This window comes from Electrophorus electricus, chromosome 18 (assembly GCF_041902795.1).
Source record: "Electrophorus electricus isolate QZ-2024a chromosome 18, ASM4190279v1, whole genome shotgun sequence".
Classification (NCBI taxonomy): domain Eukaryota; kingdom Metazoa; phylum Chordata; class Actinopteri; order Gymnotiformes; family Gymnotidae; genus Electrophorus; species Electrophorus electricus.
In genome coordinates this window covers 3,210,809-3,238,721 of record NC_137514.1, presented here as the reverse complement: position 1 = coordinate 3,238,721, position 27,913 = coordinate 3,210,809, and the positions used below count along the sequence as shown (strand labels likewise).

The 27,913-nt window shown below is 39.2% G+C and overlaps 1 protein-coding gene, 1 long non-coding RNA gene and 2 pseudogenes across 7 annotated transcripts in view; 2 read left to right on the top strand and 2 right to left on the bottom strand.

The window, feature by feature from the left end:
- The window catches only part of LOC113589841 (hemicentin-1-like), a 222,667-nt pseudogene that overhangs the window by 105,828 nt on the left and 88,926 nt on the right, over window positions 1-27,913 (top strand). Inside the window, exon 8 of the transcript XR_014118317.1 lies at window positions 19,632-19,637. The product of XR_014118317.1 is annotated as a hemicentin-1-like (transcript). The remainder of the gene's footprint in view (window positions 1-19,631; window positions 19,638-27,913) is intronic.
- Window positions 483-15,856, bottom strand: LOC118242607 (uncharacterized; annotated as a pseudogene). Its single transcript, XR_014118203.1, has 11 exons — window positions 15,593-15,856; window positions 13,803-14,126; window positions 11,451-11,793; window positions 9,119-9,181; window positions 8,255-8,365; window positions 7,735-7,787; window positions 6,697-7,041; window positions 1,870-1,969; window positions 1,324-1,641; window positions 588-683; window positions 483-496 (listed from the first exon to the last, which is right to left on the bottom strand). The product of XR_014118203.1 is annotated as an uncharacterized LOC118242607 (transcript).
- LOC113568417 (polymeric immunoglobulin receptor-like) lies at window positions 21,405-27,904 on the bottom strand. 4 transcript variants are annotated; one of them, XM_081700772.1, is made up of 8 exons: window positions 27,837-27,904; window positions 26,328-26,455; window positions 25,677-25,827; window positions 25,149-25,500; window positions 24,483-24,824; window positions 23,599-23,697; window positions 22,905-22,933; window positions 21,405-22,784 (listed from the first exon to the last, which is right to left on the bottom strand). In XM_081700772.1, exons 4-8 carry the CDS (start codon window positions 25,498-25,500, stop codon window positions 22,674-22,676), a joined length of 933 nt encoding a protein of 310 aa, XP_081556898.1. In that variant the 5' UTR covers window positions 25,677-25,827; window positions 26,328-26,455; window positions 27,837-27,904; the 3' UTR covers window positions 21,405-22,673. The 4 variants fall into 4 exon arrangements, with proteins under 4 accessions (XP_081556898.1, XP_035390454.2, XP_081556897.1 ...); XM_035534561.2 differs by having other exon boundaries at window positions 25,149-25,472; XM_081700771.1 differs by having other exon boundaries at window positions 25,149-25,472; window positions 26,328-26,451; window positions 27,837-27,855.
- LOC118242643 (uncharacterized) lies at window positions 22,911-24,476 on the top strand. The gene is made up of 3 exons (XR_004776980.1): window positions 22,911-22,987; window positions 23,244-23,353; window positions 23,619-24,476. It is a non-coding gene; the product is annotated as an uncharacterized LOC118242643 (long non-coding RNA).

Genomic DNA, 27,913 nt, shown 5'->3' with positions numbered 1-27,913 from the left:
TACTATATAAGGTGTGTTACTGTACCAAAGGAAGTGGGAGTGTTCGTGTGGTGGTCAGCATCATTCAGTGTGTGACCTGTCAACATAGTGGTACATTATAAATGACATTGTAGTGTAACACGAGGAATACATGAGGAATCCATATGCAGATTTATTACAATAGTACACCAGCCAGAAATCATGAATCTGTAAAATAGGCCCATGTTCAAAGTCCAAAAGAGAGTTAACAAACAAACAAACAAATAAAAAAGGGCAACAATACAGAATTACAAGAGGCAGACCACAAAGCAGGCACAGACACAAGCTCTAAGCAGATACATGCTTGTTATGAGAATCACTGGGGAACCTGGCAGGACTTCATAGTGGAAGTGTGTGATCAATGTGTGTGTGTGTGTGTGTGTGTGTGTGTGATCAAATGGGTCCTACTAAAAGTGTGTGTGTGTGCACTCCAATGAATCCTATTACTCTGGAGTTATTGGCCTCTATTGTCCAGTCTCTTGAATCACAGGTACCCATATGACATCAAGACATAAGACAAAGGAGACATGCAAACCCTTGTTTAGGTAGGAGGCAGTATGTGCACTTACCTGGTACTGACTGTGTGCACCCGATACCTACTGATGTGCTGACAGAGAGTATGGGAGGGCAGTAGGTGGAGTGTGAGATGCTACTACTGGCAGGATCTGAGGGACAGAAACAGGTAGGCTGTCACAATATGGACCCTCCTCCTAAACGTCTCCCTGTGTGTGTGTGTGTGTGTGTGTGTGTGTGTGTGTGTGTGTGTGTGTGTGTGTTCGTCAGTATGGCGACGGCCTTCCTGTGATCCACACCCGTGTGTCGTTAGTCTGCAACTATAAAAGTCTATCATTTACGTGTTAGTGTTGTCAGTGTTTTGATCCTGATAGCCTGTGAGCTACGTCAAAGTGTGTGAAAAATAAACGTATGTTTCTGTTCTATGTGACTCGTCCCTGCATCCTGCTTTGCCTATGTGCATTACATAGGCTAGCATTATGGTTTGAGATCTTAGTAATTGGCCATATAATACTCGAATTTCCAGTATTCAGTATTTCAGTATACTTCACTTTGGAAGTCTTTGTATAATAAATAATTGGCCTCAGTTACCTGAATGAAATTAACGAAATTCCAACTATTGCTATTAGAATTGTTGTATTGTTTTTGTTATTTAATCTTATTCAATGTGTTACCTCAACACTAATTTAAATACACACATAGACAATTACAGACTAGCTTAATAGAAAAAGGTGACCTATTTAATCAGCACCCACTCTACCTAGTTGATTAGGAACATGTGGTAACACTCACCCACTTTAACCACTAACAGAATCTCTGTGTAGTCATCACGCACTTTCTGCTCTGTCGCACACCAGTATTTTCCTCCATCCTCTGATCTCAGATCAGTGATGGTGACAGTGAAGACTCTGGCTGCTGTGTCATCATTCAGAGAGAATCTCTTGTCTTTCGCAGATTCAGAATCAAGAGGGATGTCTTTAATCTGGAAAGTATAACATTCTCCTCTGCAGAGATATTTCATGTGGGTTTCATATCCAGACTTATAAGGGCATCTGATCTGAACTGAATGGCCCTTGTATCCAGTTACTGTAGTTACAGCAGCAATTCCAGCTGTAAAATAAATCATAATGTTAGTAATGTATAGTAAATGTAGAAGATCCACTGTGATAAACATCCACAGCACTACAAAGTCCCTCTGTGTGTGGAAGGTAAAGGTCAGAGCAGGAGCTCTGGAGGCCTGGACCTTGAGACAGCCTGCTGGATTAGCTGATTATCACCTGAACTAATAATGTGCTGAACCTGTCTGATGATAAAGTGAGCAGTAAATGGACAACTCACCTGGAAATAGACTGGACAAGACAAGTATAAGTGTCCACATGTTGAACTGTTTGGCGTTCAGTGTGAACTGTGTCTCATATTTTATGTCTGACACTTCCCCCTTTAGCTCTCATCACTGCTCAAACCAGAGATGTGTGTTAAAACAAATGACTGTCTATATTCTCTTTTTTGACTCATGATCTGACACAGTCTTCTGCTTTCATCATTGCCTAAGTCAGGATGACTTCTCTAATTTGCGCAACTACATACAACCCCCCACCCCCACCCATCTAACTAATGGAGTAAAATTTAGCCCAAAGGAAGGTTTATGTACTTATGTATTAATTTGTAAGCCACAAGTGACTCACACAGCATTGAACATGATGATGTTGAAGAAAACCATCAGCTACACACAACAGGGACATGCTTTAAATTATGGTATTTATTTTATTTTATTTTTTATTATGGTATTTTTGTTTGTTTGTTTATATGCAGAGACCAAAATGCTATCTGCTTTGCAAGTGTCTCCAACAATCCCTTCAGATGGCAGTTAACCTGTAATATTTGTGTTGTTTGTAAATTTTAGCAATAGATTAATCTAGTCATATGTTGATAATCAGATGAGCAAATTCTTGTAAATCCTTGCAGTGTTGCTGTCTTAACTGCAATATACTAGTAACAAATTGCATATTATAGTTTTTTACAATCACTTTCACTTACAATGTGCACTTCTTCAAAACTCTTCACACCTCAGCACATGCGTGGACTATCTTTTCTGCATCATGGCTCTGTACAGTAAATTAGTCACAAATTGTGTGCATACTGAACTGTGCAAAATCACAAATAAAATGATTGTGTGCATCTGTTTTACCTGGACAAATTGGTATCTGAGTTTCTTGCCATGGTCAGAGATGGACAGTCTACAAGTGTTCCATCCTAACCAGGTGTTTCTGTATTGATATGGTGAATGTGTTAAGTGTTTTGAAGATGTGGATGTGGTACTGAGACAAGTGTGAAAATGATTGGAAAAACTAATGTCATGTGGAATGCTTGGGTCTCATAATTGAAATCACCCATGTGATGTAAAGTAAAGAATTTCCCTATCAAAACAGGAAGCATAATGAACATTCTGGATGGACAGCTGGGTTGTGCAAGTTGTGAGAAGGTGTTCTGCACATTGCTGTTGCTATTTATTAATTCTAAAAAGTTTATTCTAAACCTAGACATGAAATTTAAATTGGCAATGATAAGCAAGGATCAAATGTATATTATATATAAAAATTTCTGTCTAGACAATAAATGAAAATTTGATAGTAAATGTCTTTCTTAAATATATGTTCCTTCACGTTTTTTCACATGTATTCAAAATATATTTAATACATGTAAAAAACAGAATGCTATATTCTAACCATATGCAAGGTAGTATTGACAACACTATTACAAAAGTACCTAATTTCTATTGGTAGGCTTTTATTACAATTGTATTCATTCAATCATGTATGTACCTAATTATTAAAGAACATACCAAGTCAATCTGTAAATCTATATCTGATCTGCAAACATGAACAATGGTGTTAATTGTTTGAGAGCCACAAAACGATTGTTATTGTGAATCAACCATTCACCCACCAGCTTAACTAAAAGAAAACAAAACGCCTGCCTCGATAGATATTAAAGCAAAGTAAGTGAAGGGCAAATAAAAAAATACATTTAAAAAACAATGAATTTGCATTAAAAACAAAACTCTAACCTAACCACTTCCTGGGTCATGATTGACAGTAGCATAATCACATGAGTTTTCCTCTTTCTTAAAGGTCTCTGTGGTAATGACATCTTCAGAATTGTCAGTTCTCTTATGGAACATCACTGCTGCCTAAGTGAGTCCTCCAGCAGATGCGCTGGCCAATTGTGGACCGTGTCCTACTGAGGAATCAGATGGAGTTGTGGATAATTGAGCTGTGGAGTAAATGTCCATATCATTGGCGCATGATTGTGTGTTTGTATAAACAGTTTGGGAGGGATTAGAGGGGTTTGTGGGTAGACTGACAGTAGAGTAGACTGCATGAGCACCAGTGTCTGAGACAGAATGGCTTCTGGTGTCGTTAATTTCCTCATAGTCACATACAGAAAATGGAATCTGTGAGCCAAGAAAGCAAAAATAATATAGAAAAATAGCCCTTGTATGGCCCTTGTAATAAATGGCATGTGGGTTAGAACAATGTTTCACGGATTGACAATACCAATTTTATTGGTGAAAATGGTGAACACCTGTTCCAATAGTAACCAGCTTTAAAATACTGCAGTGACTCACCCCATGGTTGTGTGAGGAGTTTTGGAATAACTGGCTTGGGATGCAAGTGAATCTGAGGGCACATTCACAATAAATCACACATAATGTAAGCAATCCCTACAAGGAGAATTCCTTTCTATATAAACATGCCCTTTCAGCACATTTTATTTTGACATAGGTATAAGATGCTCCACAAGCAAACTGAGAGAAACTCCTTTACTAGTTTTGGTCTAGATATTTTTTCTCCATTGTTGAAATGTCCTATACAGGAACTCATGTCTGCATAAGAGATTCTTGTCACAGAACACTCCCCTTCCGACTGATCACGGCCCGCCACATGCAGTGGGAGTTCACTGACTCTTTTATTTGTAACCACACCCCCTTGTTAGCACACACCTGCACCTGGATGATTGTTGTTTATGTATGTATTTAAACCCCTGTTGGTGTGTGCCTCTTTGTCAGTCTTTAGTCCCAGTTGTGATTGTAGTCATGTCTGTGTTAGACATTAATCGTGTTCACCCTCCTTGTTCTACATGAGAGCCATTGTGTTTATCGTTATTGTTTCGTCTAATAAATGTTTGTGTCTATTGAGAGAGGTCTGTGCATCCTGTTCCATGTCTTGCGGCACTCGGGCCGTCACAATCCTCTTTTATATTCTACTGTAATCTCCATTTATCGCTACGGTTTTTGTATTTATATATATATATATATATATATATATATATATATATGATGTACTAATAATGCTCAGTCTCAGGGCCATGAGGAGGAGCAACCAGATCATGACAAGTTGACAATGGGACCAAGGGGGAGACAGATTAAGGAAAACCGGCAATTTTCCTTAGACTTTCGTTTACATTTACAAAATTGGCCAGAATGACTGAATATTGCTGCATTGTCTCCATTCTCATTGTGCTCTAGACTCTGCATGAGCCCTGTTTGACTAATGACTGTAGATAATTTACACTACAAACCCAAGCTGTGCTCACATCTGCTGACATGCTGATATGAATGATCCACAGATTATGTCTTGCAGTAGAGCAGTTTTTCACTAAACATTGTAAAACATAGTATATGTTCTGGTGAGTCTGTAAGCCCACTCCTGATAAGGAGTGTGTGTGTGTGTGTGTGTGTGTGTGTGTGTGTGTGTGTGTGGGTGGTAATACCCTGCTCCTTCCTGCTTCTCTTTCTGAGAGTCACTATGAGGAATGAGGTTCCCATCAGAAGCAGCACCTAAATCACACACACTGATCACAGTGGAAGATGGAAATCCTGGAGAGGAAACAGAGTCATAATCAGTGAACCAATCACATTTGACGTTTATCTTGATCATTCAGAAGTGTTTGATGAAGCTAACAGTATGTGAATAGTTTCACTCCATGCTGTACAGTCCACTGTGTTTCAGCACATGTATCAGGTGAGGAAACAAACAGTGTACTTATTAATATTATTAATATAAGAGTTTTATTAGCAGAAACAATTTTAGCAACTCTGAGCAAGTGATAAATCTTAGAAGTGTGTGTGTGTGTGTGTGTGTGTGTGTGTGTGTGTGTGTGTGTGTGTGTGTGTGTGTGTGTGTGTGCGTGCGTGTTGTAGTGTGTGTTGCAGTGTGGGTATCCTCTGAAACTCAGTGGCCGAAAAAACTAAAATTTCCTTTTGGCCCTGGTTAACTGTTTTCCCTGGTTAACATCTCTCCTTCAGTAGGCTAAATTAATTTGTCACTTTCAATGTACAGTTAGGGCAGCTATTTTCTGTTAGTGTTAGTCTTTTAAGTTCTCTTAATTATCACTAAGAAAAATCACATTTATGTAGAAATAACAGCAATTTGATGATGTCACGTGATGTCAGTATGACGGGAAAGCTGCCACTGACCATTTGAGAGCTTTGGCATAGAGGCAGTGAGGGTTCACCACACCAAGTCACTTCACACACACGTCAGAGCTCTTGGAACTTATTGCATTTCTCTGTCTCCATTTATCTCTACGTTTTGTCTGCATTTTAACCAGAACATAATGAACAAGAACATAACCAGTCATATCCAAATTTTATTTAGTGAGAGAGAGAGAGAGAGAGAGAGAGAGAGAGAGAGAGAGAGAGAGAGAGAGAGAGAGCTTTAAACCTTTCAGCAAATAGGTGTTGAGAGGTTTATGGGTATAAGCAAAGTTGTAGTAAAATACTCCCAAGTAGATTGAACACATTTCTATTTACAGCATTTGGCATCCAGAGCATCTTACACAAGTGCTTTATCATTTACTCATAGAATGAACACAATAAAACAATAGAGGGCTTGTTAGAACACAATAAAACAAAAGAGGTGTTGCCTTCTCTTCCATTACAGCATGTAAAATCCCTCTATTTAAGGAACACCAGCATTTTACATTTTGAAGTAAGCTAAACATGAGAAAACAAACACCTGCCCAAATGAACATTTACAAGTGGAAGATCCTTTGAGAGAAAGGGAAAGTTATACAATCTATGTTTGGTAAAATGAATGTAAATAAAAGCATAAACTGCTAAACTAGCCTCATCCAGTGATATGTTTGACAGGAGCATATTCATGTGTCCTCCTCCATCTTGAAGGTCTCCTTGACAGCATCATTATAACCATCTGCATTCTTATAAAACTTCACTGTTGTATAAATTAGAGGTTCATCAGACATCCTTGCTGACTGCTGTGCGTCACACACTGAGAAATTCTCAGAGAGAATTATAGCATTAGCCGAAACAGTGTGTGTAAAATCACAGGGGTTTGTGGGTAACTGGGCTTGGGCATAAACAGTTAGGGAGGGATCAGAGGGGTTTGTGGGTAGGTGGACAGTAGAGTAGACTGTAGGAGCTCCAGTATCTGAGTCAGAATGGCTTCTGGTGTCTTTAATCTCATTGTCACAGACAGAAAGTGGAACCTGAGTAAAGAGGAAAAAAAAGTGACCTTAACAGCAGTGTCTATGAATGAGATTGAATGTTATTTTTGTTTGTCTACTGCTCTTTGCATTCAAGTGAGCTACAAAAATGTATTTTTGGTCATATTAATGGAATATCTGTCTATAGTTTCCCTGGACTCCCAAGTTTGAACACTGGGTGGTGTCAGGAGTAGCAGGTGTTAACAGTATAAGGGAACACACAGGAGCATTTATGTCATTTAGCCGGAGCAGGAAAAGAGGTGATGTTGGATGTGGGAAACACTTCATTTTTGTCATGAGGAATGCACTAGAAACAGGACAATGCACAGAATAACAGCAGGCAAACTTGCAACGCTCAGTATTCTCAAGGAAACATACTTTGGAAGTGTTACAGAAACATAGGAAACATAATGAATCACAGGTGTACCAAATTAATGCTCTGTTAATGATGATCTAACCAGAGGATCCTGGGACATGTAGTGTGGTGGTTCCAGAGATGCCAAGTGCATTATAATTCTATTACATGTGTAGTGCATTATAATTCTATTACAGATGTAGTGCACCTGTTCCAGTAGTGGCCTGCTAATGACCTGCAATCATGACTCACCTTATTGATGTGTAATACACTCATGACCCCATAGATGTGTGATGCACTCATGACTCACCCCATGAATGTGTGATACAGTCATGACTCACCCCGTGGATGTGTGAGGAGTCTTGGAGGGACTGGCGCTTGGATGATGCTGATTCTTGACATTAATCACAAATTAATAAATTGTAATCACATACTACATGAATACATGGTATTGTTCACATTTAACAGTTAGATACTCACATATATTTACATTAATCTGAGTAGGTAATGTTCAAATGCAAATAAACAGTAGAATACTTAGGCATTAGTTAATTGTCTTTAGTCCATATTCTAACAGTGCTCATTTATGTCCATTTCTAGCCAGCAGAGGGCAGCAGCAGGCAGCTCTGGAGTCTAATGAGTTCTGTAAATAAATGTGTTTAATCTACAATGCTTACAGCACAGATACATGCTACACTCACAACTGGACATACAGATCTGAATGTGTTATGCTCATGACAATGTTGATTGATAAGTATTGCTTTATGTGATCATTTTTGAAGGGTGTGTGTGTGTGTGTGTGTGTGTGTGTGTGTGTGTGTGTGTGTGTGTGTGTGTGTGTGTGTGTGAGTGTGGTAATACCCTGCTCCTTCCTGCTTCTCTTTCTGAGAGTCACTATGAGGAATGAGGTTCCCATCAGAAGCAGAACCAGAATCACACACACAACACTGATCACAGTGGAAGATGGAAATCCTGGAAAGGAAACAGAGTCATAATCAGTGAACCAATCACATTTAACATTTATCCTGATCATTCAGAAATGTCTGATGAAGCTGACAGTATGTGAGTAGTTTCACTCCATGCTGTACAGTCCACTGTGTTTCAGCACATGTATCAGGACGAGGAAGCTCATGTGTGTTTGGATCCTGAGGATGTGGTTGGTTTGGTGAACTGTGGACTGATACGTGATGATGAATGTGGTGATGAGGTTGAAACTGGAATATCTGGATGTGGAAATAAACACAGCATAAGACTTGACAGGAGAACATGCTGAGGTTGGCGTAGACTGTAGACTGTAATAAAAGGGCTCAACACCAAGGGGCCACTAGATCACTTCAATCACAATGAACAGCTTTCAGAACAAAAATATTGTTTTTGCAATCACTCTATTGCCTACTTTGATACCAGTACTGTCCACTGTGTGTCAGCACCTGTATCAGGAGAGGAAGCTGATGTGTGTTTGGAGCCTGAGGATGTGGTTGGTGTGGTGAACTGTGGACTGATGCATGATGATGAATGTGGTGTTGAGGTTGAAACTGGAATATTTTGATTTATATAAAATAAACACAGCAATGTATCAGATAATGAGTCCATGTTGTGAAGTCAGTGGACCATCACAAAAGTAAAATTATGTGGTACTTGTCAAGGAGTTGGCTGTAGGAACAGAAATTAGTGTGGTTTTCGCTGTTGTAGATGTGGGTGCTTTTGTGCTGTCTGTAGTCGTACTTGATGATGATGATGACAATGGTGCTGTTGTTATTGTTGCTGCTGCTGATGACACTTGTGGATCTGTTAATGGAGATGAAGATGTAAAAGTTTGATCATTTGAATGGAAAGCAAGATCATGTATGTTTTCATACATTGCATGACATGCAGTGTAATTTAACAGGTTATATATGGGGTTTCTCTCACACCCATACACACATCCTACATGCACTTTTGTAATTCTGAGAATGTCATGTACACTTGCAGGAACCCAGACATCCAGAGACAGAACTCAAGAAATAATGATGTAACAACTAATAACATAATTACAGAAATAATGATCAGTGTTGTGCAGAAATACTGGTTGCTGGGTCCTATAATGTCTTCAGCATGGCTACAGTAATAACGGCAGTGTTCTCTTTAAGGCCTCTCTCAGTTCTTCAGTTAAAAGGGCTTCATTACGATGGTGCACTCCAAAGTCAGGGTATTAAAACTACTACTGAACTACTACTACAACCTATACATTTCCACTGGCTTGATTTTTAACTATCTAGAATATATTAAGTCCAGAATGGGTAATAATTTCTTGTCCTATCAGTTAAGGCCAAACACTATATCAAGAACCAAGGTGTCAAATTTGACTATGATGTAAGCTTTAAATGCCATGTTGTCTCAGTGTTCGATCATGTGTTCTATCATTTTTGTAATGTAACCAAGGTCAGAAGTATCCTCACAGCAACTGATAGTGAAAATCTCCATGCATTTGTATCTTCACATCTGTACTACTGTAATGTAATGATTGCATGTCTGGACTAATGTAATGCACTGCTCCCATTTCTGCATATGAATGCTATTTCAAGCCTACAGAGGGTTCAAAATGCAGCAGCCAGAGTATTAGCATGTGCAAAGATGAGAGATTTACATTTACATTTACAAGATGAGAGCTCATATTACAACCATTTTTAATGAGTTGCACTGGTTAACTGTCATCTAGAATTTAATTTAAAATACTACTGCTTACTTTCAAGTGCTTACATGGTCTTGGCCCTCTATATCTCAGTAGTATGATCATGAGGCTCACACCGTCAAGGGCCCTAGATCAGCTGATAAAAACATACTGATGGTACCCAACACCTGACTATAGAGCTGTGAGGCTGCTGCTATGGCCCCAAACTTCTCTCCCAGATGACCTGATGGACATGATGACTTAAAACACTTTCAAGAAGAAGGTTACTTTGGCTTTCAGTGCAGCTGCAATTTGATGGGTGGAAATGCAGCTTTAAATTGTCTTTAAATTAAATGTTATTTTTAATTTACTTTCTTGTTGAGGTTATAGATCTTAGGATGTAATAAGCTTTATTATTCCTCTATTCATTCTATTTTCTGTAAAAGACTTTGTAAACTGTGTTTAAGAAAAGGCTATACAAATAGTTTGTCGTTGTTGTTGTTGTTTACATTTACAGCTATAGGCCATAAATGTAAATAGTACTACTACTACTAATAATAATAATAATAGTAGTAGTAGTAATAATAATAATAATAATAGCTTATATGGGAGTGTCTTCCTACTTCCTGTCTTTCACAGGATATTATGTGTTCAGCAATGAGGTGACTTATTTGGAAATGCATGTCAGTCAATTCATTTATAGATCACTATAAACCATGTGCGTGTATATCCCAGACTAGGGAGAGAGAACTCTCCTACGATATACATACACTTCTGTCTTTTAATTAGTAACCTGTAGTTTCTGAAATGGTCATCCTCAAATTCCTCATCTGATAATTCATTGATTATTTGTGATAGCATACAGATCATGTACTTGCATGCATGTACTTACATATTTCTGGCACTCTGTACATAATTTGTCTTCTTAAAATTGTTTCACTCTAATTATAAGTTTGGCTAAGGAAAACGTTAACAAAGGACATGACTTACACATTTAATTAAACACAAACAACAGTAATGTCTAACAATGACTACACACACGTTTATATACATTAGTGAACAAACAATGACCAACACGATGCACATACTAGTAGAGGTTTAAATAGACAGACAACACAAGATGTTAAACCCTGTGCAGGTGTGTGCTATCACGGAGGGCGTGGTGAACCACCCCGCACACCGCAGGCCGTAGCACGTGACTCGTGGGGGGGAGCGTCCCATGACATTTCTAAACTGGAGTTTTTATAGTAAAATGCCTGTTTTAGCTCGTCAACATACAGTATGGATAAAACATTCAGTATTAGTCTCCAATACAAATTATATTGATCCCTCTACTTCACGGCTTCAGTCTTGGATATAATGCTACAAAATTGTTCAATAAAAATGTTAAATATATTATCCACTCACCAGTCACTCTCAGGTAGATCTGTGTGATATAAACTGTGTATCCATGATCAGATTCCCAGTTTGATTCAGCGCCACATCAGTATATACCAGAGTCCTACACTGTTACATTTCTGACAGTCACAGTCAGGATTTGTTTTGCTCTGTCATCATACAGTAATTTTTTTTCCCTCATTTATCCATCTTCTACTCTCTGTAATTGATGTTTTAAAAGTGCAAACAGCAGTGTCCACACTCTTGTATAGAAACATAGGGTCACTTCTGGTGGATTCTGAGAAACTGCAGCTGATGTTTACAGTTCCTCCTACATAGAGAGTCTCACTGATAGAATTTCCACAGCAGGAGTCTGTCAAAAAACCCTGAAACATTAACTCCCAAAACTTTTTTTTTCCTTCAAGTTCAAGTTCAAAGAGGTTTTATTGTCATTTCAGCTATATACAAGTACACAACAAAAACGAAACAATGTTCCTCCAGGACCATGGTGCAACACAAAAACAACAGTGCAACAGACAACATGCTACACAAGTGCAAACAGTCCAATATAATGCAAAATGTCATTAAATAAACATTAAATAAACAATAATAAATACAGGACAGGACATGCACTCCTGTTGCAGTCTTGCACATTATCCTACTTGCTGCTAGAGTACTGTACTAAACCAGCACTGTACTCTGAACTGTTCTGGCTGCTACCGGTGACTGCTATGTTCAGGGTAGCATGTCACTGATTCCCATGCACAACTCGCTTTATATATGCCCAGTACTGTGTACTGCACTAAATAATTGCACTGTCTACTCATTTTATATTTTATTTGTGTGAGGTTTGACTTCAACACTTGTCCGATGCAAAACAATGTGTGAGTATGTGTATAGATATGTGTGTATGTGTGTGTGTGTGTGTGTGTGTGTGTGTGTGTGTGTGTGTGTGTGTGTGTGTGTGTGTGTGTGTGTGTGTGTGTGACTGTCTGTAAGCATGTATAAAAGTGCCCATTTTGGAATCTGAATTGGAATTGGAGTTAGCCAGAGTTCAGGAGTCTAATGGCTTCTGGGAAGAAGCTGTTGCACAGTCTGGAGGTGCCGGACTGGATGCTGCGGTACCTTCTTCCAGATGGCAAAAGGGTGAACAGTTCATGTGAGGGGTCTGTGGGGTCTTTCACAATGTTGGTGGCTTTCCGGATGCAGTGTGTTATGTAGATGTTCGTGATGGAGGGAAGAGAGACCCCAATCATCTTCTCAGCTGTTCTCACTATTGTTTGGAGGGTCTTGTCATCAAAAGCAGTGCAGAGTGGGGCAGTGGTAGCTCTGTGGTTAAGTTCCTTGATTAGTAATCAGAAGATTGCTAGTTTAAGCCCCACCACTGCCCATTTATGACTGTTGGGCCCCTGAGCAAGACCCTTAACCCTCAGTTACTTGAGTTGTGCTTGGTCATAATTGTAAGTTGCTTTGGATAAAAGTGTCAGCTAAATGCCATGAAGTTAAAACTTTTAAATCTTCCTGATGCCTACAGAATTTCCCATAGTTCACATTATTAATCAGGGCTAAAGTGCAAATCAATAGCTCCTCACCTTATTTTAAATTGAACTTTACTTCAGTGTAAGTGTGTAGTTGATCATATACATTAACAGCACACTGGTATGTTCCAGTGTCATTTACACTCAGCTCTCTGATAAACACTGAAGAATCCTACACTTCTGTCATCATGAATTGAGAAGCTGTCCCTATGCATCCAATCACTGTTTGGGCTTGTTGTTTTCACCTAAACACCACTGATCCAGTCTTAACGAAAGATTTCAGTTTGGTTTTGCACTCATCCTCATATCTGCACTTCATGGTGACTCCTACCCTGCATATGCATTCACTACTTTAGAGGCCACACCACCTGCCAAAAGCATATTGACATCACACTGTTATAATGAGTCCTGTATGAGAGCTTGGACTTTCACCCTCCCTGAAGTTGGTAATAAATATGTAACGGCCCGAGTGCTGCAGGACGCACAGACTCCCTGGACAGTGACAAACGTTTATTAACATACAACGGTGGCACTGACACATAACGTAAACACCAACACTGAAAAAAGGAACAAACAAAGATAACGCGAACAGATGCAATGACTGACAACTAAGCACACACCCCTACAGCAGTTTAAATACAGACAACATAACAAGACTAAACAGCTGCAGGTGTGTGCTAAACAACATGGGCGTGGTTACAAACGAGACAAACAATTAACTCCCACTGCACACGGCGGGCCGCACCACGTGACAGTGAGAGGGGATCGTTCTGTGATCAAATAATGCTGGAAGAGGTAGTATGATGAAGAAGAGCAGTAATAGAGGACATGGATGAAAACTCACCTGCCTTCACCTTCAGTTTCACTGGTCTGTATGTGTCTGTCCATCTCCCTATATCCACTCCACACTGGTAGGTTCCAGAGTCCTCCACTGTGAGGTTTCTCATGACCACCCAGAAGACTTTAGCATTGGTATCATCATACAGACAGAATCTGCCTTCATGCACCCATGTGTGTTTGGCTCCTGTTTTAATTTGGTCAGCACATGGTGTACTTTCACCCTTGCAGAAATATTTGTTGTTTTTTTCATGTCCATCCTCATATTTGCATTTGATCTTGATTCCTCCTCCTGAATATGCTGTCACTTCATTGGTGGAGTCTCCTGTCACTGAGATATATGACAAACATCTATGTAAGCAAATTCTTATTTTGTTACTGCTAATACTGTTGATTATTTTGAAGTATATTTGCAGATGTTTATCAGTGGTAAAGTTAATTTACAGATGTTATTAAAGGTTATATATTTTATGTCTGCAGTCTCACTTCCATTCCCATTTCCAATAATAATAGATATTAAATTCTATAATTTTCTATGTATAATGAAACATCAACTGTCTGATTCTCATTTACTACTTGCAAACAGCATGTTGCTCTTGCATTTCTGATAAGAGGAGGTACGAGGAGGTGACGTTTGAAGCCAAAATGGGTTCAAAACTAATGTTGTACCGGCAGATTTTAAATATCACAGCCCCTGTTGCGTTACTCCACATACATCACAGGTGCATTTATTTCTGTACAACAACCAAATTAACTAATATCAATAAATGTACTTGTGCTCATATTAATAATGAAATTAGTAAAATGTGGCATTAGACAGTGAAGAGTGAAGCACTAAGTCTACAACAGTATAAGTGTACAATCTCCTCAGTGACCTCCATTTATGAAGACAAGCGTGATTGTGAACCCCTTGTTGTTATAGTGAAGACCACAGGCATGTCATTAGCAGTACTGTGAGCGTGAGAACGCTCACTGACCGTGCTGCTTTAGGCTGGAAGATGTTTCTACAGAAGCCCAACAGTTATCTTGTGAGGGTGCTTATGTTGACACACGAGGTGGATCCTGTGGTCATCAATAAATCCAAAAGACTAAAACAGCTAAAACTGCCTCTAATGCAAATGATGACACTGCCAAGCAAAGGCAAGCCAAACAATAACGGTTTTAAAAAAGAGAGGAAATGGATCATAGAACAGCTGAAAAAAATGCAGAAGTTCTTTTCAGCCTTATTAAGGGAACATGAAGGAAACACAGTACCACAGTACCACTACAGTACCTGCAGTAGTCAGATGGATATAATGTGATATGATGGAGCTGTCAAATCCAAAGCCCCCCCCCGCATTAGCTTTTTCTCATATAATGTTATAGTCAATTATAGTATAGTATATTATGTGTTTGTGAGGAGGACTCTCTCATGGGTTTTTAATAATCGTGGTTTTGACACTTCACTGCAGCCTACCATTTGGGCAGTTTAACAAACAATTCCTGCTCAGCAGGAGAGGCAAAAATATTCATCCTTCATGGTTTTCTCTGACATATCATGATGTTGGCGATCCACTGGCTGAGCTCTTTGTCCATCTTGTGTGCATGGATGAAATGATTCATTTACTTCTGTCTTATCTAGGTGGGAACCAGTTGTTCCTGAATTTTGTTCCTGAATTGTTAAACTACATTAAAGTTTATTTTTAAAAAAGCCCCGATTTTATTGGTTCATCTTTTTATTGGACTTTTGGGTGAAGTCTTGTTAAGCCGTCATTTGACAATTGTGATTCTGAATGTTTCAGAAGCAGCTGTACTTACCTGAGATCAGGTAGAAGGTGAAGATGAGGAGGGTCTTCATTCTGAGTTCAGATTTAGGTCTGTTTACTCCACATCAGATGAGTGTTTGAGCTAAAGTGTTTGAACATTTCATGGCCGCATCTGTTTGTTCCTGTCTGCCTCTGTGCCCGGTCTGTTTATCTGCATATGTGGTTCTGTCACACCACAGGAAGATGACAAAAACAGCCACTTCCTTTCACAGCTAGTGAGGAACAGCAAGAATATGATCATAAGAAAATTGAACAGAATTATCAAAGTTTGACTGTGGATTAAATGTTTTATTTTTTTTTGCATCGCATTTTTTGAAGTTTTCTAATACTAATCCACAGTTCTCAGTGTTTAATTATTACTAGCCAGAAGTACTGGTACAGCAACTGTGTGTTATTCATAGAGGGTCCCTCTATTGCCAGCTAGTGGAGAGAACTTCACCTGCATCCCTGGGGTTCGTCTGATCTGTACAGCATCAGCTCTGCTCTGCTCTAGCACACTGGATCCAGCTCATGAGGGGTTAATAATTAGTGGATCAGGTGGATCTGGTGTGTTGTGACAGGTACAGCTTTCTGTTTCTGTTTAAGTTTATTTCTTTGTCTCTGGATCAGTAAATTCACTTTGCCATTACAATGTGACACATCCATTTCCCCAACACACACGGACTATATGGGAAAAAGTATGTGAACTCCTGTCCTAAATTTTGAGTTCAGGTGTTTCAGTTACACTCATTGCTAACAATGCAGAGCATTGCCATATAATTTCCATTAAAAAAAAAAACAGTAAATTGGGTCATACTGAAGAGCTCAGTGATTTTAAATTAGGCCCTGTGATGCAATGCAGATTTTGACAGAGTGAGTTGGTAAAGTTTATGTCCTGCTCAACTGTACTTGCCATTATTGTGAAATGGAAGCATTTCAGTCACACAGTGGTAGACTGTGCATACACACAGAGTGAGTAAGATGAGTTCTGTAGCATGTACAAACTCTCTCATATATTTTCCATATTTTGCACATGCTCTTATCCAGAGCAACTTGCAGAAACTTGTCAGTAAACAGCATGTGCACTCCCTGGACATTGATCCCATGACACTGGTGCTGTGAACATCTTGCTCTACCAAGTGTGTTACATGTATACATACTCTGTTGTTTCACTTCCTACACAATTCCACACTACCTCTGGAAGGGTATAAAGAATGTAAGTTTCAATGATTAATGGTTAATCCTACAGCATTCAAAGACGTTTATACAGTTAGATGCTTCCAACTTTGTGGCAACATTTTGGGGAAGTTCCTTTCCTGTTCCAGCAAGATCATGTCCCTGTACATATAAAGACATGGTCTGAGGGGTTTGGTGTGAAGAAACTGCAATTTAATAATTTTATTAGAGGATTTACACCAGGTTTATATAGGATTGATCAGGTGTTCATATGCTTCTGGCTGTACAGTGTATGTAAGGAACAGTAACTTTACGGTATTTAGCAGACACTCTTAGCCAGAGTGACTTACAAGTGCTTTGTCGTTTACTCACAGAAGATCCTAGTACAGTAGGTTAGAATTAAATATACCAATGAATTAGAATACAGGGATGAATGCTGATAACTAGACCTTATGTATTTTGTATTTCTATCTTATCATTGTTTAAGTGCTATAAACAATAAGTGCTGGAGTTTCTTAAACAACATAAACAGTACCCTACAATAAGTATTAATTTTGTCAGTCAATATGGGAGCAGTGTCAGTTGTCCTTTAAGTATTCTGCAAATAGATGGATCTTCAGTCTGCATTTGAAGACTGCAAGGGACTCTGCTGTCCGGACAGCAAGTGGGAGCTCATTCTACCATCTTGGAGCCAGGACAGAAAATAGTATCGATGCTTCTCATCCATGAGACCTGAAGCAAGGTGTTTTAAGCCGAGCCATACTTGAGGTTCGAAGTACTCGAGGTATGGATCGGGCTTTGAGCATTGTCCTCACGTATGAAGGGGCTGGTCCAATTTTGGCTTTGTAGGCAAGCATCAAGGTTTTAAATCTGATGTGTGCAGCTATAGGGAGCCAATGAAGGGAGCGCAGCAGTGGAGTAACATGTGAACTTCGGAAGATTGAAGACCAGTCGTGCTGCGGCATTCTGGACAAATTGTAGAGGTTTGATTACTCTTAGAGAAAGACCAGCAAGTAGAGTTGCAGTAGTCTAGCTTTGAGATCACAAGACACTGCACAAGCACCTGGGTAGCTTCCTGAGAGAAAAAGGGTCAAATCCTTCATATGTTACAAAGGATACATTAGATACATAAACTGAGAACAACAACAGGCTGTCCAAAGTTACGCCCAGGCTATGGGCAGTTTTGGATGGTGATACCAGGGAGTTCTTAAAGGAAACAGTGAGGTCATGGTAAGGGTTGGGAGTACCTGGGATGAACAGAAGCTCGGTTTTACTGGGGTTGAGCTTCAAGTAGTGAGCTGTCATCCATGACGCAATGTCAGTCAAACATGCCGAGATACGTCTGGAGACCTTTGTGTCAGAGGGTGGAAAAGAAAGAAATAATTGAATGTCATCAGCATAGCAGTGGTAGCTGAAACCATGATAAGATATTACATCACCAAGAGAACAAGTATACAAAGAGCAGAGAAGGGGGCTTTGTGGAACACCAGTGGAGAGTCTACATGGTTTGGATGCGGATCCTCTCCATGTCACCTGATAGGACCATCCATCCAGATAGGACTGAAACCATCTCCAAGCAGAGAGAACAGAGAGAAGAATGTTGTGGTTCACTGTGTCAAAGGCTGCTGAAAGGTCTAGAAGAATCAAAACAGCTGACTGTTTGGCAGCTTTAGCGGCATGAAGTCTCTCAGTCACTGTTATGAGGGCCATTTCTGTAGAATGTGCCGGTTTGTAGCCAGACTGATTGGGATCATGCAGCTGGTTCTGGGGGAGAAAAGAAGACAATTGATTATAAACTGCTCATTCAAGGGTTTTTGAGAGGAAAGAGAGAAGTGATACCAGTCTGTAGTTGGTAACGTTGGAGCCATCGAGTGTGGCCTTCTCGAGGATTGGTACCACCCTTGGCAGTTTTGAATGCAGTTGGCATGTTTCCAGAAGATGAGTTATTGTTGATGACAGATGAAAGGAAGCAAATCTCTTGTGATTGTCTGGAACAGAGCAGAAGGAACTGGATCCAGTGGACATGTAGTCGGATTGCTGGAAGTCAGGAGTTGAAGAATTTCATCTGAGGAGAGAGGAGAAAGTCAGAGTGCTGGATGTTGGGGAATACACATTGGTTGGAGGAGTGGAAACAGAGGAAAAAGATCAGTGGATTGCTGCAACCTTCTCTTCAAAGAAGGTGGTAAAATCCTCAGGAGTAAAAGATGAGGAAGGAGGGGGGGAGGATTAAGGAGGGAAGAAAAAATAGTGAAGAGCTTGCATGGATCAGATGATGATTCAAATTTCTCTCTGTAGTAGGATAACTTTGCAGATGTTACTTCCAGTGAGAACTTGGAAAGGAGAGATTTGTATGAGCTGAGGTCTGAATCTACGTGAGAATTCCTCCACCGCCTCTCTGCAGTCCTTAGTTCTCTCCTGTGGCAGCAAAGTGTTTCTGTTAGCCGGGGGCAGGTGGGGAGGATTTAGCAGGGCTAGAGGAGAGAGAGCACAGAAGATTCATTGATGAGAATGTAGAAATTAAAGTATTTGTAACTGTATCCAAAGATAGAGAGGATAGAGAATCAGGGTGAGGAAGGGTGGACAAAATAGTAGAAGTAAAGGAAGAGGGAGTTATGGAGTACAGATTGCGAAGGAGAGAGGAGGAACATATTTGAGAGGACTGGATGGAAAGAGAAGGAAGGGAGAGAGAGAGGATAGAAAGTGATGGTCCGAAAGGTGGAGGGGGTGACTGCGATGTCCAATGGTGTGGTGGTATGGGTGAAGATCAGGTCCAGAACATTGACCGCTTTGTGAGTCAGAGGAGAGTGATTGAGGGTGAGGTCAAATGCTGCCAACAGCAGAAGGATGCGGGAGGAATGCAGCTTGTCTGATAGAAGGTTGAAGTCACCAAGGAGAATGAGTGGATTTCCTTCAATGGGGAATTGACTCAGAAGGATGTCCAGCTCATCAATGAAGTGATCTAGGGAACCTCGAGGGCGGTAGATGACAATGATAAGAAGTTTGGTGGGGAAAGACACTGTAATGGCATGAAATTCTAAAGAGGAGATGGAAAGTGTAGAAAAGGAAAGTGGAGTGAAACGCCACTCTCGAGACATTAGTAAACCTGTGCCACAACCCCTGCCGAGACACATAGGAGAATGGGCATACGAAAAGGCAGAGGACAGGGCAGCCGGAGTCGCCGAGTTCTCATGGGTGATCCATGTTTCTGTCAGAGCCAGAAAGTGTAGGAAGTGGTGGGATGCTAATGTGGAGATGAAGTCAGACTTCTGGACAGCAGATTGGCAGTTCCAGAGCCCTCCTGCCACCACGATATGTGATGGTGTGAAGCGTTGTGAGTCAGTGAGGTTGCTGAGATTGCAACATCTATGATTGCATCGAGGAGACCTGTGGGTTATGTGGACAGAAATTGTGAAACACATTTCAGATGCTTGATTTGTGGATGTATGAGATAAAAGATTGAGATAATGAGAAGATACTTAACTGAGTTTGTGAAGTCCTGTAGATGAACTAATTCAGAGCACCACCAAATCTTCTCCAAATGTTGATTACCGCTACACACACGTGTCTGTGAGTCATCCTAATTTAACTCAGTTCAATAAGTGCTGAGCCTGCCCCTCAGTTCACACCTAAGGTCAGGGCGAAACTACACCTGTAGTGAGTAATTATAGCTAACAAGCAACTAACAACTTGGTTTAGACAACAAGCCTTGAATTTCACAAAATCGAAGGCAAAGGTAATTGAACTCAAAGCCTACCTTAACCAACCAGATGATAATCCAACGAGACAAACCAAAGCACATTACACTTTACACATTTGCTGTGGTAAGAGAGCTCTACTGCCATCTAGAGGACACAGAGAGTAAAGATATTAGCACAAGTATTAAAGATTTTAATAAAAATACAATGCAGACTTGAAATTATTCATGAAATGTAATTATGAAACATTGTTCTTCACTATAATTGGTATATTAACAACATTCAGAGGCTTACTTACCTAAAAATTAAATTAAATGTATACTGACTAAGATATACCTGCTTACTTTGTGAGGTATAAAGGCCTAAATGGAGCACAGACATTATAGTATAGTATAGCTTGGACACAGAGAGTGTTCAGTCTCCTCATACAAGTCTACAGAACACTTATAGTCTATGAGGTATCAATGAGGCCCACATCAACTACATTTCCCGTGGTTGTGTTAAATGAAAACTTGCTGACACTTGAATATTACGGATATGTTAACCTTTAGAGAAGTATGTCTGCATGGTTACAGAGTCATTTTTACATTTTTAAGAGTTATTAATATATTTACCCTCTCAGTATGCTCACAAACTATGTCAGATTTGTGGTCTTAAATTCTGTAATAATTCTACAAAACAATAATCAGTCTGACTATGCGTGTGTTTATTGCACATCACTGGTTTGCTCTCTGCTGCAAGAGAGCATTGTGGTAATTTTCAGAACATCTCCTCTAGATGGCACTATTGCCTGTGATTTGCACATGGGGACATTGTAAACTTCCATATCTCACATACATAAATAAACAAAAAACTTAAAAACTTTATAATATATATATATATATATATATATATATATATATATATATATATATATATATATATATATATATATATATATATAATTTGTTTAGATTATATTACTGATTTTTTTTTTTTATATCATTTGTTGTTCAACAGACAGTTAAAGGGTGGTCAGAAGGTGCTGTCTCCTCCCTACAGCATTAGTTTCAAGACACTGATTGCAGTATGTTATCTTCACAAGCCATTATGGACTCAAACACACATGCCTGGACACATACAGGTAAGCTGTCATGCATTATATTAGCATGTGTATGTCTCCTCTGTCAAGCATGTGAAAATCTTTCCTAATCAGAAGCCCTGGATGAATGTGAAGTTTGCTTACTGCTGAAGGCACATGACGCCACTTTTAGATCTGGTGATGCTGAGGCCTACAGCCAGGGCAGATCTGAAAAAAGGCATTAGTAGAGCCAGACACACCCACAAACTCTCTGTTGAGGAGGACTTTCACAACTCTGACCACAATGCACATGGCATTCAGACCCTCACAGACTATAAACCATCCCCTCAATTTTCACTGTTAATCAAGGTGGTGCCCCAATTAACCTTAACTGTGACTGACAGTTTATTAAAGTGTTAAAACTGTTACAAGTTAAAACCGCTACCCCCCAGACTTTCTCCAGAGGATGCCTCAAATACATGTTTAACTTGCAATAAAGCACAGGACCAGCTATTCTCTTCAACTAATTCTGAAGTCTGCATCTTTACTTTCTAACTTTATAATTTGCAGATTGAGAATTTAGGAACAACATGCTCCATAAGCTTCAACAAATACTGAACACATTAAATATTATTAATATAAAGATTTTATAAACCTTTAATTCTCAGGCATCCTGTGAGGGATTCTGGCTCAGGGTACTAAATGCTTCCTCACACAGAGGCTGATTGAATATTGAGTCAAAGATGGAATCAGTTGTGTTGTCAGTGTTGCTATGGAGCTGACCATGGTGAGAAGCACTGTCATTTAGATATGTAATGAACAAAATCATACTGTCTCTTATTTGGTTAATTTGAATACTTTACCTCTATATACAGATGGTACATGTAATAGGGTTTATTGCTGTAATGTAATTACTTTCCTTTGAAATTAAGTACAGTAATGCAATGCTTACATAAGTCAGTCAAAGAACCAGTATGTACAGGCACACAGGTGTACACTTACACAGATGAACAGTAGATAAATGTAGGACATTCTCTGAAACTTGTAACTAAAAGACCCACTTTCTGTAGACTATGGACAGCATAACATATTTGATTGGTGGTGTGATACAGATGCTGACAGATACAGTTAGTCTCTGGGCTCAGCTTTTCTTGCACGGAATCTTAAGTGTTGACTTTGGATCCAAAATTCTCATAGACAGATTCTGATTGATTTCTATTTTTTCTTTGTTGGAAAGCAATAAAAGATGAGATATTTGCATAATCTTCATTTGTCTGAAAGGAGTAAAACAAAAAAATGAGTAAAACTTTATTTAAAAGTTATGGAAATATTTCTCCAATGAATGACTGGAGCAAATCATGTGATCATATTTTATCATGTGACTTTGTACCCACCTCTCTAGACTGTCTCACTGTCTCGGGGTCTGTAGGGAGAAAATGAGGGCAACAGAGAAAAAGTAGAGGTGTAGTAATGCTGAGTGAGTATTGATACACTGTCTTACAGTCTTTTACATTAGTATTTGTAAACACATGTTATCGATGTTTTTTTTTTTCTCTGATCTCCAACTTAAGTACATTACACTGAGACTGAAACAGGCTTTCTGCAATTATAGTGGATAGTATAAGCATTAATTAAAATATACACATATTTATACTCAGATAAAGAACACTATTCAAGATATATATCAGTGAAAGAGTACAACAAGACTCTGGGTATGTTGTTTCATCTTACAGGAAGGCAATGACCACAAACATACTGCTGTGTTCAGATGGAGCCTTTTTTAAAGCTAAAGAGTGGAATGATCTCGACTGGCCAGGACAAGAACCTGAACAGATTCCCACATGTAAGTGATCATGTATCTGAATATTTATCTGAGCATGTATGCGAGTATGTTTTCTCACTTTCTGAAGACAAGATTCCTGTGTGGTTCACCAACATAAACACCCCTGAATTCAAAAGGTCATTCTGAACCTTATTTCATAGTCACTGTGCTGCAGTGTCTACACACTCTTCACTAACGATTGAATGTAATTCAGAATATGTTTAGCATATGTTCATCTTATGTTTGTAATTTGAAGTGCATTTTACCTTTTTTCTTTATTCTGCAGTAGATTGCTATAATCACACCAGCAGTTACCAACACTAAACCAGCACCAATAGAGAAGTACACAGCCAGCCCTGGAAATACTGTACAAGGAAATATGCATACAGAGAGCAAAAAGCCATGCAGGTCATGAACTATAATGTGTGATCTCTCTGACACATACAGTATGTACTTCTCTTACAATGAGTATGCTCACCACAACTTATGCAATATAAAGTGCGGAAAATGTTCTAAAAAATATGAACTCTACAAAGTGCATTTTGTTGCCTGTACTGGTACTGTACTGTACTGGAGCAATAACAAAGTTGAATCTCCCTCTGAATATTGACTGTGCATTTTTACTGCATGTTGTTTTTGTGGCCTACTTCTGTTATTCCCACCCATGACTGTGGATCATAACAATCATGAAACTATGTCATGTTTATACTCCCTGTGTCAGACTGCTTAGTCTGTGTGTTTATATCCCTGTCTTGTGCCTGTCATTTGTACAGTTTTGTTACGCTTCACAACCGATGGCTCAGAAACAAAAATACAAGATGGTGAGACTTTGTAAAGACAAACTGTACAAAGAGGGCATATATACAAGGACAAATGAGGACTAACAAAAAACAAGTGATTACAATAACAGGTGGAGATACTAAAAAGGGGTGGAAGAGAATTAAACCAGACATGGAAGCATGAGGAAACGAAACCAGGAAGTAAACAAACATGATGTTTTACTGTAGGAACCGCCAGAGAGGAGAGAAAATAACTCTCACTGACAGCATGTTCACTGATGCTTTGAGGTATCCTAATGAAAACGTATGCCTACTGAAAGCCTCATGACAGATATTAAAGAAGAAAAAACTGAAATCAAGCATCTACTCACCAGTCACTCTCAGGTAGATCTGTATAATATAAGCCTTGTATCCATGATCAGATTCCCAGTCTGATTCAGCTCCACACCAGTATGTACCAGAGTCGTGCTCTGTCATGTCTCTGATGGTCACAGTCAGGATTTGTGCTGTTCTGTTTTCATATAGAGACATGCGTCCCTCATTTATCCATCTTCCACTTTCTTTAACTGATATTTCATAAGTACAAACAGCAGTGTCCATGGTCTTGCAGAGAAATTTGGGTTCACTGTTGTGGTATTCTGGGTAATTGCAGCTAATATTCACAGATCCTCCTACATAGCCAACCTTATTAATGGTCTTCACATAGTATAGATCTGTAGAAATAAAAATAACATTAGAAAAAAACATAGACACCAATAAATTTTGTAACCTGCTAAACACGTTGGGCTCTTACTTCCTTGCTGAACTAAAACGGTAAAGCCTCCTAACACCTAATTTTACTGTTCTTAGGGTGCACACATATTTATCGCCATTTATTAATTTTGTGGACAGAAATAAATGCATCTGCTACAAAGTGGGTGGAGCCATATGCCAGTGGGGTGTGACGTGACTAGTGTAGTTTTGAAACCATTTTGTAACTAATGAGAACGTCCATGCAAGTTTGACAATAAACAGGTATAATGGTGTGAGAGACTCACCTTTCTTTACTTTCAGTTCCACTGGGTTGTACATGTCTATCCATACCTTTACATCCACTCCACACTGGTAGGATCCAGAATCCTCCACAGTGAGGTTTCTCATTACCAGCCAGAAGACTTTAGCACTGGTATCATCATACATAGAAAATCTGCCTTCATGCACCCATGTGTGTTTGGCTCGTGTTTTAATTTGGTAAGTGCATGTTGTAATTTCACCCTTGCAGAAATATTTGGTGTTTGTTTCATATCCTTCCTCATATTTGCATTTGATCATGACTCCTCCTCCTGAATATGCTGTCACTTCATTTTTGGATTCTCCTGTCTCTGAAATACATGCCAAACTGAAAGACATCTGGGTGATGTCATAATATGTTAATGTAAGCTCATTTGTGACTTTTGTAATCACAGTTAAAACACTACTGTGCAGGTGAATTCAAACAGTAGCAACCTTGCTGCACAAATAACACTTGGACAAAGAACTTCTTCTTACCCTGCTGACAGTGTTGATGTAGAAGTGCATTTCATTACCTGAGACCAGATAGAGGGTGAAGATGAACAGGATCTTCATTCTTAGTTCGAAATCACAGATATCCAGACCAACTCCTCTCCACTGTAAACAGATATCAGAGCTCCTGTAGCTCACACCGCAACACTGTCTCTGTCTGGGCTGTGTCTTCATCTGATTATTAAACAGAAAGTGAAGATGAACTTCCCTTTTTCATGACAGAGAGGCAGCAGAAACATGTCAAGTCAACTGTAACCTTCTCAGCAAGTAATGTATGAAATGTTTATTAAAATCTTGTAGCAAAATATTTCATATAGATGGTAGACTTGAAATTGTGAACCATATCTCCTAACAGATTTAATGGAAAGATGCCTCAGGCAAAGTCAACTGAAATCAGGCTATTAAAATAAAAATGTCTGTAAATATAGACTCTAACAAATGGTACTTTCATTATTGCAGAAATATGTAATGTTTATTTAATATCCTTTCTCATTTACATATGATACTGACTTCTTTTCCTGAAGCTAAAACAGCATAGAGGCATAGTACTGGATCACATAGTAAGAGAGTGGGTTTGGGGACCTTGTAGCTAGCTGAATATTTTTTTAAGTACTTCGGTTTTGTGTCCTGTTTGCTGTTGTATGCTAAACAGTCATTGTTTTATCCAGCCATACCTGTAGTAGTCAGATGGATTTGATGTGATGTGGTGGAGCTGTCAAATCCAAACCCCATGTCCTTCCCAAAGGTTTAGCCCTTTCAAAATTTCCTTTCCATAAATAAATAGTACAGTAGGTAGATCTGTCTGTGTGTCAAGTCACAGTGGGCAATTAGTAGCCTCCAACATATTCTAACAGAGCTTTGAATGATGTGTCAATCCTATAGAAGTCAAAACAATTAACTAATGTGTTTTGTTTGGACAAGAAAGATGCAAATCTTCAAATCAAAACACAAACTTCTAGCACAGGCCCTGATTAAAGCAGCCTTAATGTAAAACATGACCAGCCTATCAGGCACTACAGGGTTGCTGGGGTTTGTGCGCATGTCAGTATCTCTGCTGGACTGAGATGAGTCCATTGTACAGGTTTATAGTTATTTACATCTGTACATCAAATCAGCTCTATGTAGACTGCATTAAGCATTCTTATGTATATTTAATTATTTCACCTTTACAAGGTGTCATGTGTCTTTCCTAATCCCCTATATCCACTACTTTGACTAGTGGGTGTTGTCCCAGTATGACCATGTCTTAGTGTTGTTGGAGGTTTTCCCTGTGTCAGTGACCCCTGCTGGCTAAGAGGGCTGTGTCACCCCAATAGCAGTCCTGTGATCATAAACTGCCCCCTCTACCCACTCCGGAGCTGGAGAATACATGTATATTTTACATGACAACTGATGAGCAAGGTCTGCAGTTTATAACTGAACTCTAACTGCACACAGTGTTCATAATGAATATTTCTATTTGGAATAGTGTGTTGTGTTGATGTATCATTGGCTTTACCAAATTTACATACAATATAATAAAGGTTTTTTTTTTAAGGATTTATCGTTTTGGCTTTTCCCTTTATACAGAAATTATACTAACAACAATATAATGTTATATTTAGAGAGAGAGGCTGTGATTTACTGTGACTACAGCATACACATAATCAGACCGAGGACATACATAGGGTGTCCTTTCATATGAGCAATATAGTTGCAGCCTCATCTGTCATGTGTTTTCGTAATAAAAGCTGGCTGATGGTTGCAATGAGTGCTGTTCAAGGAGTGAACTCAGTTATGAACTAGCATGATTACACACTAATGAGTATAAGTACCGGGCTTCACAGATAACGGGGAGTTGCATAATGACAGGGAGGGAAAGAGGAAACCAGGATAATATAATCATAATGAGTTACGGCAAGCAATATGAGAACATACAGAGAAAGGAACACACACCAAGGTAAGACTAAAAAAACTAAACCACAGAGCAAACTGAGAGAAAGGAATACAAAGTACAAACAGAACAAAGACCAAACCAGTGAAGAAGGGAAAGGGAGAAAACAACACACATAGAAAGAGGAAATTCAGGATGTGCTAAATGCTCACAGAATAGAACTATGATATAACAAACACAAAGAAACCCATGAGAGAATATCTTACGTCAAGGCAGTTGGGATATAATGAGAATAAAAAGACAGGCTTACGAGATTAACGAGAAAGATCAGACGGAGGAAACACATGGCTCAAGACAGGATGACAACAAGGACTAAAGGAGGAACTG